Source organism: Rhinopithecus bieti, unplaced genomic scaffold (assembly GCF_001698545.2).
Source record: "Rhinopithecus bieti isolate Rb0 unplaced genomic scaffold, ASM169854v2 scaffold_11964, whole genome shotgun sequence".
Classification (NCBI taxonomy): Eukaryota; Metazoa; Chordata; class Mammalia; order Primates; family Cercopithecidae; genus Rhinopithecus; species Rhinopithecus bieti.
The window spans coordinates 5,086,687-5,103,844 of NW_016807677.1; the positions used below are offsets into that span (position 1 = coordinate 5,086,687).

The 17,158-nt window shown below is 40.8% G+C and overlaps 1 protein-coding gene across 1 annotated transcript in view; it reads left to right on the forward strand.

Annotated features, from left to right (window-relative positions):
* Window positions 1-11,960, forward strand: part of USP28 (ubiquitin specific peptidase 28) — an 84,891-nt gene extending 72,931 nt beyond the window's left edge. The window contains exons 17-25 of the mRNA XM_017883150.1: window positions 811-1,002; window positions 1,620-1,759; window positions 3,467-3,562; window positions 4,996-5,174; window positions 5,294-5,372; window positions 6,157-6,236; window positions 6,745-6,868; window positions 8,352-8,547; window positions 10,404-11,960. Of these exons, the coding sequence (XP_017738639.1) occupies window positions 811-1,002; window positions 1,620-1,759; window positions 3,467-3,562; window positions 4,996-5,174; window positions 5,294-5,372; window positions 6,157-6,236; window positions 6,745-6,868; window positions 8,352-8,547; window positions 10,404-10,579 (1,262 nt within the window). The 3' untranslated portion in view covers window positions 10,580-11,960. The remainder of the gene's footprint in view (window positions 1-810; window positions 1,003-1,619; window positions 1,760-3,466; window positions 3,563-4,995; window positions 5,175-5,293; window positions 5,373-6,156; window positions 6,237-6,744; window positions 6,869-8,351; window positions 8,548-10,403) is intronic.
* Window positions 11,961-17,158: the final 5,198 nt, after the last annotated feature.

Genomic DNA, 17,158 nt, shown 5'->3' on the forward strand with positions numbered 1-17,158 from the left:
TTTTTTTTTTTTGAGATGGAGTCTCACTGTCTCTCCCAGGCTGGAGTGCAGTGATGCAACCTCGGCTTACTGCAACCTCTGCCTCCTGGGTTCAAGCGATTCTCCCATGTCAGCCTCCTGAGTACCTGGGATTATAGGCATGTGCCACCATGCTTGGCTAACTTTTGTATTTTTTCTTAGTAGCGACAGGATTTCACCATGTTGGCCAGGCTGGTCTTGAACTCCTACCTCAAGTGATCTGCCTGCCTTGGCCTCTCAAAGTGCTGGGATTACAGGCATGAGCCACTGCACCCGGCCCACTTTCCATATCTTTAATTCTGTATTATTCATTCACTTAGCAGATGTTTAATGAGTGCCTACTAAATGTCATGCACTGTTATCGATTGTTGCCCTTACTTTGTCCATACAGGTTGAGCATGCCACATGTGAATATCCAAAATCCCAAATGCTCCAAAATCCACAAAACTTTATAAGCCTTTTTTATTACATGATACTGAAAGGGAATGCTCATTGGAGCATTTTGAATTTCAGATGTTGGATTTTCGGATTTGGGATGCTCAACTGTAACTAATGGTGCAGATTTTCTAAAATCTGAAAAAAACTTTGAAATCCAAAACGCTTCTAGTCCCAAGCATTTTGGATAAGAGTTACTCAGCCTGCATTTCTGATGGATTATATGTGTATGTGTTTTTAGTTAGGAGTAAGATAAAGATGAAATACACTGCTTTCTTCTTTTCTAAAAGGATGTTTTGGTTCCTTGTGATCTTTGTTTCCTTGTGATCTTTTAATTTTATCTTTGCTTTTCCTCAGAGGCAGCCCCTAATGAATCAGATCAAATGTCAGAAGTAGAAGCCCTATCTGTGGAACTCAAGCATTACATTCAGGAGGATAACTGGCGGTTTGAGCAGGAAGTAGAGGAGTGGGAAGAAGAGCAGTCTTGCAAAATCCCTCAAATGGAGTCCTCCACCAACTCCTCATCACAGGACTTCTCTACATCGCAAGGTATCTGAGAATGCATTTATGCCAGTGATCCAGTAACGTCTCATGCTGTACTCCCCTAGCCAGCCCTATACCCTTCAGCTGGCTAGGTGATGCCACAGTCCTCACAGTATATTTCATATACAGTTGGTATGCCAGGTACAACCTGATGGAATGAATTGTGGCATTAAAATGTGATTTCTGATGAACAGAAGCAGTATCAGAAAGACTACCTGTGACCTTCACTGTATATATAGTTTTGCTTATTTCCCAGGTTATGGGAGAAACTATGATAGGATTAATAGGTAGGCTTTATGAAAACCATTCTCCAAAGGTGATCTTCCTGAAAGATGCTTGTTTGTAGAAAGTTTTGTTAATGTATACAAATATGACAAAGTTGGGAGTGCATTAAATTTTACAGACTCATCTGTGGGTTCAAAATTTGCAGACTTTATCAGAGTTCTTGCTGAAGTAACCATTTCTTATAGTTATTAATTTCTAGGGAAAATCTGCATAGGCTTTGTAAAAAGCTATGTTAACAGGGTTGTATATTAAACTGTATCCATTCTGCTTGCTTTTTATGTGAGCGTTCTAGACTATTTATTGTCAGATGCTAAGACCTTTGTACAATTCTTTATCAGAGCCTTCAGTAGCCTCTTCTCATGGGGTTCGCTGCTTGTCATCTGAGCATGCTGTGATTGTAAAGGAGCAAACTGCCCAGGCTATTGCAAACACAGCCCGTGCCTATGAGAAGAGCGGTGTAGAAGCGGCACTGAGTGAGGTGAGAATGACTGGGAAGTCCAAGTTCAGGAGGGCCGGGCTTTCCGCAGCAATGGCCAGTTTCCTCACATTTCTATTATTCTGTGTCTCTGCTGCATTTAACCAACCCCTTTTTATTTCTCCTGTTTTTTCTTACTCTTTCTCCCAACTCTGCTGCCACAGCTTAAAGAAACTGAACCCAAGAAGCCCATGCCCCAGGAAACAAACCTTGCAGAGCAGTCAGAACAGCCCCCAAAGGCTAATGATGCAGAGTCTACTGCCCAGCCTAATTCTGAGGTCTCTGAAGTCGAGATTCCCAGTGTGGGAAGGATTCTGGTTAGATCTGATGCAGATGGATATGATGAGGAGGTACAGAGATGAGTGCAGGATTTAGCTGTTTGTTGTCAGTCTTATATTTCCTTCGCTTGTGATTGTTTTAAGGTATCTGCCAATAGCTGATATTTTCTCATTGCAACAAATGATTGTCAAGAAAGGCTATTTGGTTTTAACCTTAGTTACCATTATTTAAAAGATAGCTGTGTTTCTATTGTATAGCACTCCTAGCATATGTGTATCTACCCAGGCTTATACTTAATGGGGCCACTGCAGAGTCTAGATTGCTCAGAAAAGTAAAATTTACTTCTATTTTTGGTATTATGGATGAAAGATCGCCTTCTAATTTAAAGTAGGGAATCTTTTTTTTCTGGATGTTAGTCCATTATTTTACTTCCAGATATAAATTTTGAGTTGTCCAGTGAGCTGAACGAATGTGGATGAAAGTTATTTTGATTCTAAAGCTTTAGGAAGAAGCTATAGAACCCCAAGTTATTTGTTGTCTGTCTCCTCTTCAATTGCACTGCAAGTAAACAGTAATGAATTCTGTCTCTCTCAGATTTCTATTTTTTTCCTGTGGGGTATTTAAAAAAAAAAAAAAAAAAAATCATTGACAAGGCCGGGCATGGAGGCGCATGCCTGTAATCCCAGCCCTTTGGGAGGCCAAGGTGGGTGGATCACTTGAGGTCAGGAGTTCAAGACCAGCCTGGCCAACATGGTGAAACCTGTCTACTAAAAATACAAAAATTAACTGGGTGTGGTGGTATGCACCTGTAATCCCAGCTACTTGGGAGGCTGAGGCAGGAGAACCACTTGAATCCAGGAGGTGGAGGTTTCAGTGAGCTGAGATCGCACCATTGCACTCCAGCCTAGGTGACAGAGCGAAAGTCTGTCTCCCCACCCCCGCAAAAAAAAATCCTTGAAAAGTTTTCACTTTATGGAGTCATATTTTTATAGTCCCTAGTTTCCAGACTCTTTTAAATGTATTGTTCATCCTAGTAAAACTAAAGTATTTGTGTGTGTAAGATATACACCCAAAGTACAGAACTAAATTGAAATTCTGACCTTAGACACTTCCCCTCTGAGAACTATAACTTAATTCTTCAGCAGTGCCATATTGGGAGATATTTTTAGGCGTACATCTTTCTTCCTCCTACTAAATTAGAACATATAGTGTAGGAATAGCTTGTCTTGGGCAGGGTGTTGACATATAGAAGGACAGAGGCGGTGGGTGCACATAGGAATGGGTGTGTGAAACTCAGCTTGCAATACATGTTGGCCAAAGAGCACACTGCTCTACTGCCCTTTAGCCCTCTGTTCAGCCTCCTTTCATACAGTCTTCTGCTGAACCTTTTTTCTCTCCTTTCTCTCTGTGTTTTGTGCCCCCTTGTGGTAGGTGATGCTGAGCCCTGCCATGCAAGGGGTCATCCTGGCCATAGCTAAAGCCCGTCAGACCTTTGACCGAGATGGGTCTGAAGCAGGGCTGATTAAGGTATCTCTGTTTTTAAAATTCTAATTCTTGCAACACAGGCATCATAATATTGGGGAAATAATTCTATAAGAAGGGAAAAAATGGGATTAAGGCTGGGTGTGGTGGTGTGTGCATATAGTCCCAGCTACTCAGGAAGTTGAAGTAGAGGCTCACTTGAGCCCAGGAGTTGGAGGCTGAAATGTACTGTGATTGCACCACTGCACTCCAGCCTGGGCAACATAATGAGATCCCATCTCTTTAAAAAAAAAAAAAAAAAAAAAAAAAAAGGACTGGGCACAGTGGCTCACACCTGTAATTAAGCACTTTGGGAGGCCCAGGAGGAGGCTTGCTTGAAGCCAGGAGTTCAAAACCAGCTTGGTCAACATAGTGAGACCCCCCCATCTCTACTAAGGAATTTTTTTTTTTAATTAGCTGGGCATGGTAGCACATGCCTGTAGTCCCAGCTAATTTGGAGGCTGAGGCAGGAGGATCACTTAAGCCCAGGTGTTCAAGGCTGCAGTGAACCATGATTGTGCCACTACATTCCAGTCTGGGTGACAGAGTGGGACCCTGTCTCCAAAAAATAAAAAAAAGTCTTCTGTGAAGTGAGATATGAAACTCCCTTTCCTGTCCAACTGATGAACAAGCTGTTCGCTTCTCTTCTCTTGACCCTAACCCAGCCTTGGCTAGCAGTAGCATTCTCTGTGACACCTAGCCTAGAGGGCTTTTCATTGCTGTTGTTAGGAGTTGTCTGTTAGTAACACTGAGTTAGATTGTGCCTTTGTAATTTTGGGGCCATAACAAAGCAGGCCATGTTTTTAAAAATACTTGAGTAAAATTGCATTTGTATAGATGCTTGAAGTTTAAGTCATTGACACGCAAGGATCTTCCTTTTATAAAAATTAAAACCAAATATTTGTTTTTCTGAGAACTTCATGAGAAAACTGAATTTCTTAAGAGTACAGCAGGCTGGGCGCAGTGGCTCATTGCCTGTAATGCTAGCACTTTGGGAGGCCAAGGTGGGTGGATTGCTTGAGCTCAGGAGTTCAAGACCAGCCTGGGCAACATGGCGAAACCCCATCTCTATAAAAAATACAAAAATTAACTGTGCATGGTGATGTATGCCTGTAGTCCCAGCTACTTGGGAGGCTGAGGTGGGAGGATCACCTGAGCCCAGGAGTTCAGGGCTGCAGTGAGCTGTGATCATGCCTCTGCACTCCAGCCTGGGTGACAAAGTGAGACCCTGTCTCACATACAAAAAAAAAAAAAAGTACAGTATGCTTTTGGTGCCAGAATGCTAAAAGAGTTTCATCCCTTATGAAATGCAAGAAACTTAAAGATTCCATAGTTGCTTTTTTTAGAGTTAAGAGACTGCCTAGCTCCTAAGGCATCAATTTCTGAGTGCAGAAGCCCACAGCACACTATTTTCTAACTATTGATTCTGCCCTTAATAGGCATTCCACGAAGAATACTCCAGGCTTTATCAGCTTGCCAAAGAGACCCCCACCTCTCACAGTGATCCTCGACTTCAACATGTCCTTGTCTACTTTTTCCAAAATGAAGCACCCAAAAGGGTAGTAGAACGAACCCTACTGGAACAGTTTGCAGATAAAAATCTTAGCTATGATGAAAGGTGAGAAGAGAATATTCAGGTGAATCCCTCCTTGGTCTGGGTCAGGCTAGACCGACTCCTCTGTTGGGGAAGTTTTGCCCTGTGCCCTTTCATTGCTTTCTGAATTTTGTCCCACACAGATCAATCAGCATTATGAAGGTGGCTCAAGCGAAACTGAAGGAAATTGGTCCAGATGACATGAATATGGAAGAGTACAAGGTAAAGTCTTTTCTTTTAAGTCTATAGAGCAAAAACCTTAATTCCTGAGGTAAATGGTACCTGAGGCAAAATGAATGATTTTGTGCTATCACGAACTGACTTGTTCTCCCACTTTCCCCCAAAAATCGTAGTAAAGAATGGATAAATGATATTTTCTTGCCCTCAGAATAGTAGGTCTCTTTATTTTCACTCTTCAGTTAGAGTGAATCAGCAATTCCCTTAAATACCTATTTTAGCCTTGTCCTAGGCAGTAAAATTCTTGAAATCATGCTTTTGGTTTGTTTTAAATGATACGTTTTTTAAAATATGCATTAAAATACATAGCTACACATGTTTTCAATTGCATCCTATGTAAAACAATGTTATGTACCACCCAAGCTGTATTCACCACCCTTACTGAACTTGAACATTGCTCTGTATGACTAGAAATGTCCGTGTCCTTCCATATTTTCAGTATCTGGATGGTTTTACCAGTCCTAAAGAGGTCATTCACTTAAGTTAGAGCTGAATATCTTTGACATATCTGTTAGGATAAAATCCAAAGCTCGTGGGAAATAAATACTTCTGTTACTCAAGTGCAAGGAACAGAACATTGAAAATTAAGGTCAATGGTAGACTTTTATATTAAATGTGGAGTAGGTTTTATCTGAAAGCTTTTGTTTGTTATTTTTGTGGCTAGCCAGATGTGCTCAGTAAATATTTGTAATGAATTTAAAACTTAGATGGAAAGGACACTATCAATTTATTATGATCATAATTATTAATAGTAGTCATTCTTTTTCAGAAGTGGCATGAAGATTATAGTTTGTTCCGAAAAGTGTCTGTGTATCTACTAACAGGCCTAGAACTCTATCAAAAAGGAAAGTATGTTGGCCTTTTATTTTACCAAGGTTATTAGTCAGGATGCTGTTCTCTATAGATGCCTACCTGGGAATACTAAAGAGTCGCAGCCAGGCATAACCTCCCTTGTCACATACAGTGTGCCTCTTCTCTTCCAGTGCTTCGGTTTTGCTCTAAACATCACACATGGTTTTTCATCCTTCACATAATGAGATGTATTAGCTGAGAGATATATTGTGCCAGACTGTCTTTGTGATCAATGAAGATGAACTCAGAAAATGAATTTTTGAGTTGACATGGACCCTAGTGAGCACTCGTTGTTTTAGAGATGGGAAAAACTGAGGGAAGTCTCATGATTTGCTTTGGATGGCTAGGCCAATTTGTAGAAGAGCTGAGACTGGTTACAGTCTTTGGCCCTTCACTTTTTCATAATTGCAGCCAAGTAGATTCTTGAAATGGGGAAAAGTAAGGTCTAAGCCCTAGATTTTGGTAAAAGAGCACTCAGCTGTTGTTTTTCTCCCATTTTTCGAAGGTACCAAGAGGCACTTTCCTACCTGGTGTATGCCTACCAGAGCAATGCCGCCCTGCTGATGAAGGGGCCCCGCCGGGGGGTCAAGGAATCCGTGATTGCTCTATACCGAAGAAAATGCCTTCTGGTTTGTACTGTTTGTAAAGCCTTAAGTTTTTTTGTTGTTTACCTCTGCTCCTTGAAGCCAGGAAAAGATACGGCTTTCAAAACAGAATATCTTCAGCAGGTTGTAGATTCCTCCCCGCCCCCTGCCCAAATTCTCATGAACAGTTTTACATTGGAACAGGTTTTTTCAGTTACTTTTAGTGAACGTCATTCTTCTTCAATGATAAGTGATAGAAGTTAAGGTGAGAATCACTCATCCCTCTGTGTGCCCTTCATGTATGCCTGCATTACAGATTTTATCACATTGCTTTCCTACTAGGTTGTAAATTACTTGAGCACAGATCCTTTTCTCACTCAGCCATTTCCTCTGTGCCTGTCATGTAGGAAGCATGTAATAAATGTGTGTGGAAGGAATGCAGCATTTTTTCCATGTTCACGTTTAAGTTGGTAGGTGAAAGTTTTAGTGACTTCTAAGACACTCCATTTTTTAAAAATAAAGGTAGGAACTGTAAGAATTGGTCCTGCTGTTTTGATAACATCATTGTCATATACTAGTGAAGACTAACTCTCTCCTGGCCTGATTTGCACTGTATAACTACATGGAAAGGCAGACCTACATCCCCTTGCCTCCCCAGGGTTTTATGTGATGTGTGTCCTTCAGAGAACTGTAAAGAGGTGGCCTGCCTTCAGACTGTGGGCTTGTGTGTGTTTTCACCAGTACCCAGCAAATTTGCCCTTCACAGAAGTCAGGGCAATGTTTCTACCACTGCCTTGACCTTGTTCATACTGGATGGGTGAGATTAAGTAATGACATACACTCAATAGCTTTATTTTCTGATTTATACTTTGACATCTGTATTAGTTATAGGTGTGGCAGGGCCACTTTGAAACTGAAAGGGGATCTTGTTGATTTGATGGATCTGAATTTTATTAGAGCCATGTTTTTATATTTTAAGTTGCCAAATAGATTGACATTTTGAATATCCTACTCAGCTTCTGAAGTAATGCAGTAATAGGGATTTAGACTCTTTCCATTATCCCAACCCCTAGTGTGCATCAGGATCATATAGGGAGCTTGCAGACAGTCGTGAAGCTCAGGACTCTCCCTAGACAATTAAACCAGAATCCCTGAGAAGGACCCTGGGCAGCAGTGTGTCTTCTGCAGGTGATTCTGATGCTCAGAGGAGATAGAGAACCAGTGAACGGGTCTTTGGTTGAAACAGGTGTTAAGCATGACCTTGACTTACAAGTTTAGGCCAGTGGGTTATAAACTTTGCTGCACTAGAATCACTTTGGGAGCTTTCATAAAATCCCAATGTCCCGGTCATCTGAACACTCATTAAATCAGCATATCAGGAGTGGGAACCAGGCATCAGTAGTTTTTAAAGATCCCTAAGTACATCCAATGTGCAGTAAAGTTTGGGAACCTCTTGTTTAGGCTGTTATTAAAGAGATATTTATCTTTTTCAGACTTTTTCCCACCTAATTCTACCTTTTATCTGTAGGAGCTGAATGCCAAAGCAGCTTCTCTCTTTGAAACAAATGATGATCACTCTGTAACTGAGGGCATTAATGTGATGAATGAACTGATCATCCCCTGCATTCACCTTATCATTAATAATGACATTTCCAAGGATGACCTGGATGCCATTGAGGTCATGAGAAACCATTGGTGCTCTTACCTTGGGCAAGATATTGCAGGTATATGCCCTTGCTAATAGTATTGTAAGGTTTTGAGAATTCTAGAAATTGCAGTGTTCTCACTTGATAGCACTGGTTACCAACCTTTTTAAGGAATTGGAACCTTCTAGCATATAAGTAAATTAAAAATGGTTCTGCTCTATTGAAACAAGAGGAGGGAGCCTGGGCCTCTGCCCCTCTTAACCTCCCTTTAGCTTCCCCATGACTGCCAAATCACCTCCATGGGCAGCCAACAAGCCTGGTTTGAAAAAAGTCACTGCTCTCCAGGAATGTCAGACTTCCATTACTCTCTCATGTGCCAAAAGGTGAACTCTTTTATAATTGAAAAGTCAAAATCTGACTGGGCACAGTGCTCACACCTGTAATCCCAGCACTTTGAGAGGCCGAGGTGGGCAGATCACTTGAGGCCAGGAGTTCAAGACTAAGTCTGGCCAACAAGGCGAAACCCTGTCTCTACTAAAAATACAAAAATTAGCCAGGTGTGGTGGCGGGCGCCTGTAATCCCAGCTACTCGGGAGGCTGAGGCAGGAGAATGACGTGAACCTGGGCGGCGGAGTTTGCAGTGAGCCGAGATAGCACCAGTGCAATCCAGCCTGGGCCACGGAATGAGACTCCATTAAAAAAAAAAAAAAAAAAAAAAAAATTCATGCAGAGTATGGTTATGGGAGGGAGCCTTGACTAAATTTTTCTGTGGCTTGAAGTTATATAACATATTAACTATGATGACTTCAAAATTAGTTTGTTAGTGGAATATCCTTGCTTGTTTAAAGCATCTTGAGGAGGGAACCTAAAGCTGGTTGTTTTTAGGTGAGTTCAGTAGACTTGGAAAATTGGTATATATTCTGATATGAATCCTCTTTGTTAGTTTCTCAGTGACATAAAGATATTCTATTGATGGGGCTGGGCACAGTGGCTAACGCCTGTAATCCCAGCACTTTGGGAGGCCGAGGTGGGTGGCTCATTTGAGCCCAGGAGTTTGAGACCAGCCTGGGCAACGTAGTGAGAACCTGCCTCTACAAAAAATGAAAACTTAGCTGGGTATAGTGGTATGCACCTGTAAAAATGAAAACTTAGCTGGGTATAGTGGTATGCACCTGTAGTCCTAGCTACTCAGGAGCCTGAGGTGAGAGGATTGTGTGAGTCTGGGAGGCCAAGGCTACAGTGACCCAAGATCATACCACTGCACTCCAGCTTGGGCAATGCAGTGAGACCCTATCTTAAAAATATATATATATATATATTCCATTGACTTGTTCAAGTGTTTAAGTTGATAGTATTTATTTTAAAATTCTGTAATAGCTAGTTGCTATGTTTTTCCCTTTACTATCTTCAGTTTTTATTTAGACTCCAACCTGAAGCCCAAGACAAATTTGTAAACTTTCTTAAAGCATTATGAGTTTTTTTTTTTTTTAAGCTCGTCAGCCATTGTTAGTGAGGTTCATGTGTAGCCCAGGGAAGCCAAAAGATTGTACACCCCTGATTTAAAACCATGTGTATACATGGATATATTGTAAACATTTGAAAGAAAATATTACCATCATATCTGTATTAGAGTATCTTATCTACTTCCTTGTATTTTAAGAAGACAATTGGTTAGAAGACCCTTTCATAATTAAGTAATTATATAGTGTTATTTTGCCAGCATCAGGTGGCCTAAAGCAGTGAGCTAAAGTTTGGTTTATTTGCCTTTGCTCCTGGTTTGGCCTGAAGGAATAATCATTTATTAGTAGCTGGCCAGCATAATGCTTTGACGTTTGAGGTTAGGTAAGGGGCTAATAGAAGGCCTTTCAGGCTTGTTCACCTTTACTCAGAGATCTGTTTAGCTGTATATGTAACCATCTGTTTTCCCTCCACAGAAAATCTGCAGCTGTGCCTAGGGGAGTTTCTACCCAGACTTTTAGATCCTTCTGCAGAAATCATTGTCTTGAAGGAGCCTCCAACTATTCGACCCAATTCTCCCTATGACCTATGTAGCCGATTTGCAGCTGTCATGGAGTCAATTCAAGGAGTTTCAACTGTGACAGTGAAATAAGCTCCCACATGTTCAAGGCCATTTTGGTTTCTGGCTTCCTGCCTCTTGCACAGAAGTTCGTTGTCACAGTGCTCACCTTGGGAAGAGCATTAGGTGGGCACATAAGATTCCGATTCAGACCCCAACCATGCTGCATGTGTAAAGAAGGACTGAAAATAAAATTGCACTTTTTAGGTACAAAATTATAAAAGCTATTTCACTAGAAAAGGCAGAAAGCAGGGTATTAAGGTGTTGAATTACGCCAGAAGACCTGAAATGCCTTGTTCCTACAACAACGGTTAGGCTTTTCTAAGCCTCTTGCCACTTCTAAAATTATCCTTCGGGCATAAATATTTTGGACAGCAGAATAGAAGAATGATTCATGAGAACCTGAACCAGATGAACATCTACTAGTTATTTTATCAAATACAGATGACATTTAAAAATTCTTAACTGCAAGAGATTAGAAATACAAACCTTGCCTGGCTCTTGACAGGAGATGACAAAATGGGTTGCTGATGGACCGCGCCCTTTTATATGTGGGTAGAATATAAGATCACATGGCAGTAAGATGTTGGAAAGTCAAAAGAGACCTGTCTCTCTCCTTTCTTTTCTATCTTTTAAATAAACCAGAAAACCTCATACTCAGTCCTCAGTGAAAGAAAGGAAAGCATTAAGGACTTTAGACAGAACAGCATTGTGTAACTTGACTGAAGATCATGCATTAATAGTTGTTAGGCATTTAGGTAAAATTTTCTAATACCTAAAATTGTCAAAACAGTCGATAAGGCTTCTGCTGGCCCAAAGACTATTTTGGTTCACCTCCTCTTTTTTGCTTTTTTTTTTTTTCTGAGACAGTCTCACTGTGTCGCCCAGGCTGGCGTTCAGTGGCACAATCTCAGCTCACTGCAAACTCCATCTCCTGGGCTCAAGTGATTCTCGTGCCTCAGTCTCCCGAATAGCTGGAATTACAGGTGTGCGCCACCACACCTGGCTAATTTTTGTATTTTTAGTAGAGATGGGGTTTCACCATATTGGCCAGGCTGATCTCTAACTCCTGGCCTCAAGTGATCTGCCTGCCTCAGCCTCCCAAAGTCTGGGATTGCAGACGAGCCACCGTACCCGGCCTTCTTTTTTGCCCTTAAAAGTAAGGGATGTGGGTTTGTTTAAAAAAAAACAAAAAAACAAAAAAAAGCGAAAGAAAGAAAAAAGCAGCATACATATGCAAAACTATATATATGTATATGTAGAGAAAAATACTTCCCACTGATCATTTTTAAAAGGCTTCTGATTGGATATTGTGTTTTAACCAAATTTTAAAGATTAATGGAATCATGAAAGGGAAGAACTCTTGATACAACTATGCAGATTTTATAAATGTGCAATAAAAGTATTTGTTTTACCTTTGGTGTGCAGTATGGTTTTTATTTAAATATGTATTTTCCATTTGGGAAATGGACGTACTTGGTATTTGTCTTGTTCCAATTTTTCTTCTTTAAAACCAAAAAGCAGATTAAAGGGTTGATAAACTGGATGGGGACTGAAGTGCCAGTGTTTGAAATAAAAGGCAACAGTCAAATCTTGAGCAGTACCTAGTGGTAACTGATACTTTTTAATCTCATTGGCTATTTGCATTACATGTAAGCTCATCTACTTTGTAATTTGTCAAATTTTAGAATGCAAAAACAGCAATTTTCTTAAAATGGAGTTTCTTATATAGTCATCCCTCAGCAGACACTGGCAATTGCTTCCAGGACCCCTGCATATACCAAAATCCATGCATACTCAAATTCCGTAGTTGGCTTTGCAGAACCTACATACAGGAAAAGTTGAGCCTCCATACGCTTGGGTTTTCACATCCTGTGAATACTCTTGTTTTCGATCTGCATTTGATTGAAAAAAACCTCATGTAAGTGGAGTAAGTGTAACCTCATGTAAGTTTGAACCTCATGTAGTTCAAACCTATGTTTTTCACGGATCAAACTGTACTTTGATTAATGGTAGGCCGTGTTTTACAGATACTCAGAGGTGCTTTAGTGTTTTAAAACTCGTTGCAAAGATTTGTTTCATGGGAAGTTCATCAATTTTCTTACTGATTACCTTTTACAGTTTAATGTTCTGTCTACCTCCATTTGCCTTTCACTTTTTAATCCCTGTCAATATTGAGTCCTGTGTGCAGTGCTTCAGTTATATTATTTTACTTAACCCTGGGATGACGATAGGGACCATGATTTTATCCAAGGTCATAGATCTTTGTAAGTGGTAGAACCAGCACACTAATCCTTGGTGTGTCTGACTTCATAGCCTGTGCTTTTAACAACTGTTCAACTGTCCTTGGTAGTCATGTAAAATATTTTGTGTCTTCTTCACAGTAGTTATTTCCTGGTCAGCTATTGGGAATCTACAGTTGGCCAAGAAAGGAACAGGTGGACATCTGGGGTGTGTGGTGCTGAGTAGTCTGTATCATTTGGATCCACCAGGGGGAGTCCTGAGAACTATTAGTAGTTTCTTACTCCTAACAGTATCTGGCTACCTTTAGGTACAACCAAAGGCCTCCATAAACTAAGGTCTCAGACTGGTTTGTTTGTTTTTTTCACAGCTGTCGGGCTAAGCATTTTTTTTTTTTTTTTTTTTCTTTTCAGACAGGGTCTCACTCTATCCCCCAGGCTGGAGTTGAGTGGCATGATCTCAGCTCACTGCAACCTCCGCCTCCTGGGCTCAAATGATCCTTCCACCTCAACCTCCCAAATAACTGAGACTACAGGTGTGCCACACCCCGGTAATTTTTGTATTTTTAGTGGAGATGGGGTTTTGCTGTGTTGCCCAGGCAGGTCTCAAACTCCTAAGCTCAAGCGATCCCTTCGCCTTGGCCTCCCAAAATGCTGGATTACAGGCATGAGCCACTGTGTCTGGCCTGGTTTTTACCTTTGAGAAGAATAAGGATATGGGGAAGAAGAAACCTATGTGACCCTTATCCAAAATGATTCAAGAGTTTGAGCAGGATACCTCACCTCAGCATAAATTCTCTTGAGACTGGATTTAGACTGGGTTAACTGGAATTGCAATCATCTTCTGTTTGGATTTGTTAGCTCCTTTAAGAACTAGCAGGCATACTAACTCATCTTTACCCTATCCACTTCAAGAACATATGAGGTAGTTAACATGTAACAAAACAATTTAGTGAATAAGAGACAAGGATCAAGTGGAGTGCTGGGAATGTAGCAAGGGTAGGATAGAAGGGATGGTGTCAGAAGTCATGTAGCTGTTTATTCATTTTCCTTGCTCAGTTTATTGGATTTCATTGTATGACCATATTCACCATTTATTGTCCTTTGAGCTCCCCATTTTTGGCTGCTAATGCACAATCCTACCAAGAACATTCATTGTACATGTCTTGTGGCACACATGAATGCATTTCTGTTGGTGTATAACTACAAGTAAAATTACCAGGTCATATAACCAAAATGGTTATACCAGTTTGATCCCACCATCGGTTTATGAGTTCCAGTTGCTCCATATGCTTGTCAACGTTTGGTTTTATCAGTATTTTTAATTGTAGCCATTCAGGAAAGTGCACAGTGATAATCTCGTGGTTTCAGTGTGCACTTCCTGAATACTAACATCGAGTCTCTCTGTGTACTTACTGGCCTTTGGTCATTGTTTTTTTTTGCAAAATACCTATTTAGGTCTTCTGTTCATTTTTGTTGTTGGATTTATTGTCTCTAACCTATTGATTTATAGGAGTTCTTTATATCTTCTAGCTATGGAGCCCTTATTGGTTGTATGCATTGCATGTGTCTTCTTCCACTCTGGCTTTTCACTCTTGGTGTCTTGATGAAAATAAGTTTTTGATATTAATATATTTGAATCTATTCATCTTTTCTTTCATGGTTAGTGCTTATAATGTCCTCTTTAAATTATTACCCAAGGTCATAAAGATATTCCGTTACCTTTGGGAAGTTTCACTTTTTTTTTTTTTTTTTTGAGACAGTCTCGCTCTGTCACCCAGGCTGGAGTGCAGTGACACGATCTCGGCTCACTGCAGCCTCTGCCTCCTGGATTCCAGCGATTCTCCTGCCTCAGTCTCCCAGGTAGCTGGGATTATAGGCACGCGCCACTATGCCCAGCAACTTTTTGTATTTTTAGTAGAGATGGGGTTTCACCATGTTGGCTAGGCTGGTCTTGAACTCCTGACCTCAGGTGATCTGCCCGCCTCGGCCTCCCAAAGTGCTAGGATTACAGGTGTGAGCCACCATGCCCAGGCAAGTTTCACCTTTGATAGTTGATTGACCAAGCCCTGTTTATTGAAAATATTGTCCATTTTCCAGTGCCTTGCAATGCTACTAGTTTTGTCATAAATCAGGTGTGTTCACAGGGGTCTGTTTCTGGGCTCTTTTGCCTGTTCCATTATCCTATTTGTCTGCTTGTACAAATATCACACTTTTTTTTTTTTCAAGGCAGAGTCTTGCTCTGTCACCTAGGCCGAAGTGCAGTGGTGCGATCTCAGCTCACTGTGAGATCTGCCTTAGGGTTCAAGTGATTCTCCTGCCTCAGCCTCCTCAAGTAGTTGGGACTACAGGCACACGCCACCACACCTGGCTAATTTTTGTATTTTTAGTAGAGATGAGGTTTTGCCATTCTGGTCAGGCTGGTCTTGAACTCCTGACCTCAGGTGATCTGCCCACCTTGGCCTCCCAAAGTACTAAGATTACGGGCGTGAGCCACCGTACCCGGCCTTCACACTTTCTTAATTAGTATAGCTTTGTAACAAGTCTTTATGTCTTGATTTCTGGTAAAACAACTTCCCTTCAGTTTTGTACTTCAAGATTGTGTTGGCTATTCATTTTTTGTTTGTTTGTTTGAACAGGGTCTCGTCACCCAGGCTGGAGTGCAGTGGTGTGATCATGGTTCACTGCAGCCTTGACCTCGCAGATTCAAGTGATCCACCTAGGCCTCTTGAGTAGCTGGGACAACAGTAGCTTGCCACAACACCTGGTTAATTTTTGTATTTTTTGTAGAGATGAGGGTCTTACTATGTTGCCCAGGCTGGTCTTGAACTCGTGGGCTGAAGTGATCCTCCCAGCTAGGCCTCCCAAAGTGCTAGGATTACAGGCGTGAGCCACTGAGCCTGGCCTCTTGGCTATTCTTGATCCTTTGCATTTTGGCATACATTTTAGGATCATTTTGTTTGTTTCACACGTGCACACACAAATCTCTAGCTATTTTTTATTAAGTTTACAGTGACGAGATAATTTGGGAAAAACTGACATCTGCATGGTGTATCTTATTTTTTTTGTTGTTGTTGTTTTGAGATGGAGTCTTGCTCTGTCACCCAGGCTGGAGTGCAGTGGCGCGATCTCGGCTCACTGCAAGCTCCACCTCCCGGGCCCACGCCATTCTCCTGCCTCAGCCTCCGGAGTAGCTGGGACCACAGGCGCCCGCCACCGCGCCCGGCTAATTTTTTGTATTTTAGTAGAGACGGGGTTTCACCGTGTTAGCCAGGATGGTCTCGATCTCCTGACCTTGTGATCCGCCCACCTCAGCCTCCCAAAGTGCTGGGATTACAGGCGTGAGCCACCGCGCCCGGCCGGTGTATCTTATTTTTTAAAGCTTTTTCTTAATTTTCATATAAAGGTCTTCCACCTCTTCCAAACGATTTATGCCTGGGATTTTTTTATGTTTTGACATTCTGGTAAATGTCATTTTTTCAGATTGCATTTTTATTCTCATATCTAGAAGTGAATTGATGTTTAATAGTTTATAGACTTCAGAAGATGTTTTTATACATAATTAGGTAATCTGTGAATGATGACTTTTATTTCAAATTGTTACAATTTTTATTTATATTTCTTGCCTGATTACACTTACTAGGACCTTTGGTACAATGCTGAATATATAGATGGTGAAAAGTGGGCATCTTTGTCCCCTAGTATCTGGTGGTGGGGGGAGTTCAATATTTCACCATTAAGTATGCTATAGGTTTGTTGTAAATTTCACTTACTAGGTAGAAAAAGATTCCTTCTGTTACTAGTTTGCTGAGTTTTTTTAAGCTTGAATTTTTATCAAATGCTTGTATGTATATCAAAATGATTACATAGGTCTCGTTCTTTGTTCTGTTCATGTGTGAATTACATTTCTTGATCTCCAATGTTAAACTAGCCATGTGTTGTCAGAATAAGGTAAATTTGACCATGATATTTTTTATATGTAGATGGATTTTTACATGAATATTCATAAGACAGATTGACCTTGTATATTCATTTCTTATAATGTGCTTGTTAAGGTGTTGGTGTCAAGATTATTCTGGCCTTATTGAATGCATTGGCAAGTGGTCTCGTTTTCTATGCTCTGGAATAGTGTCGGTAAAATAGGGTTATTTCTTCCTTGATTGGAAGAATTCATTGTTGAAGCCATCTGAGCCTGGAATTGTCATTTTGGTTTGTGGGAATGCTTTTAATTATAGATGTAGTTTCTTTCAGATATGTGGGGTTTTCAGATCTTTCTGGTTGCTTCTTTGTATCAGTTTTGGAAAATTATTAGAAGTGTGTCCATTTTATCTAAAATTAAAATTTTTTTTTTCTTTTTTTTTTTTTTTTTTTT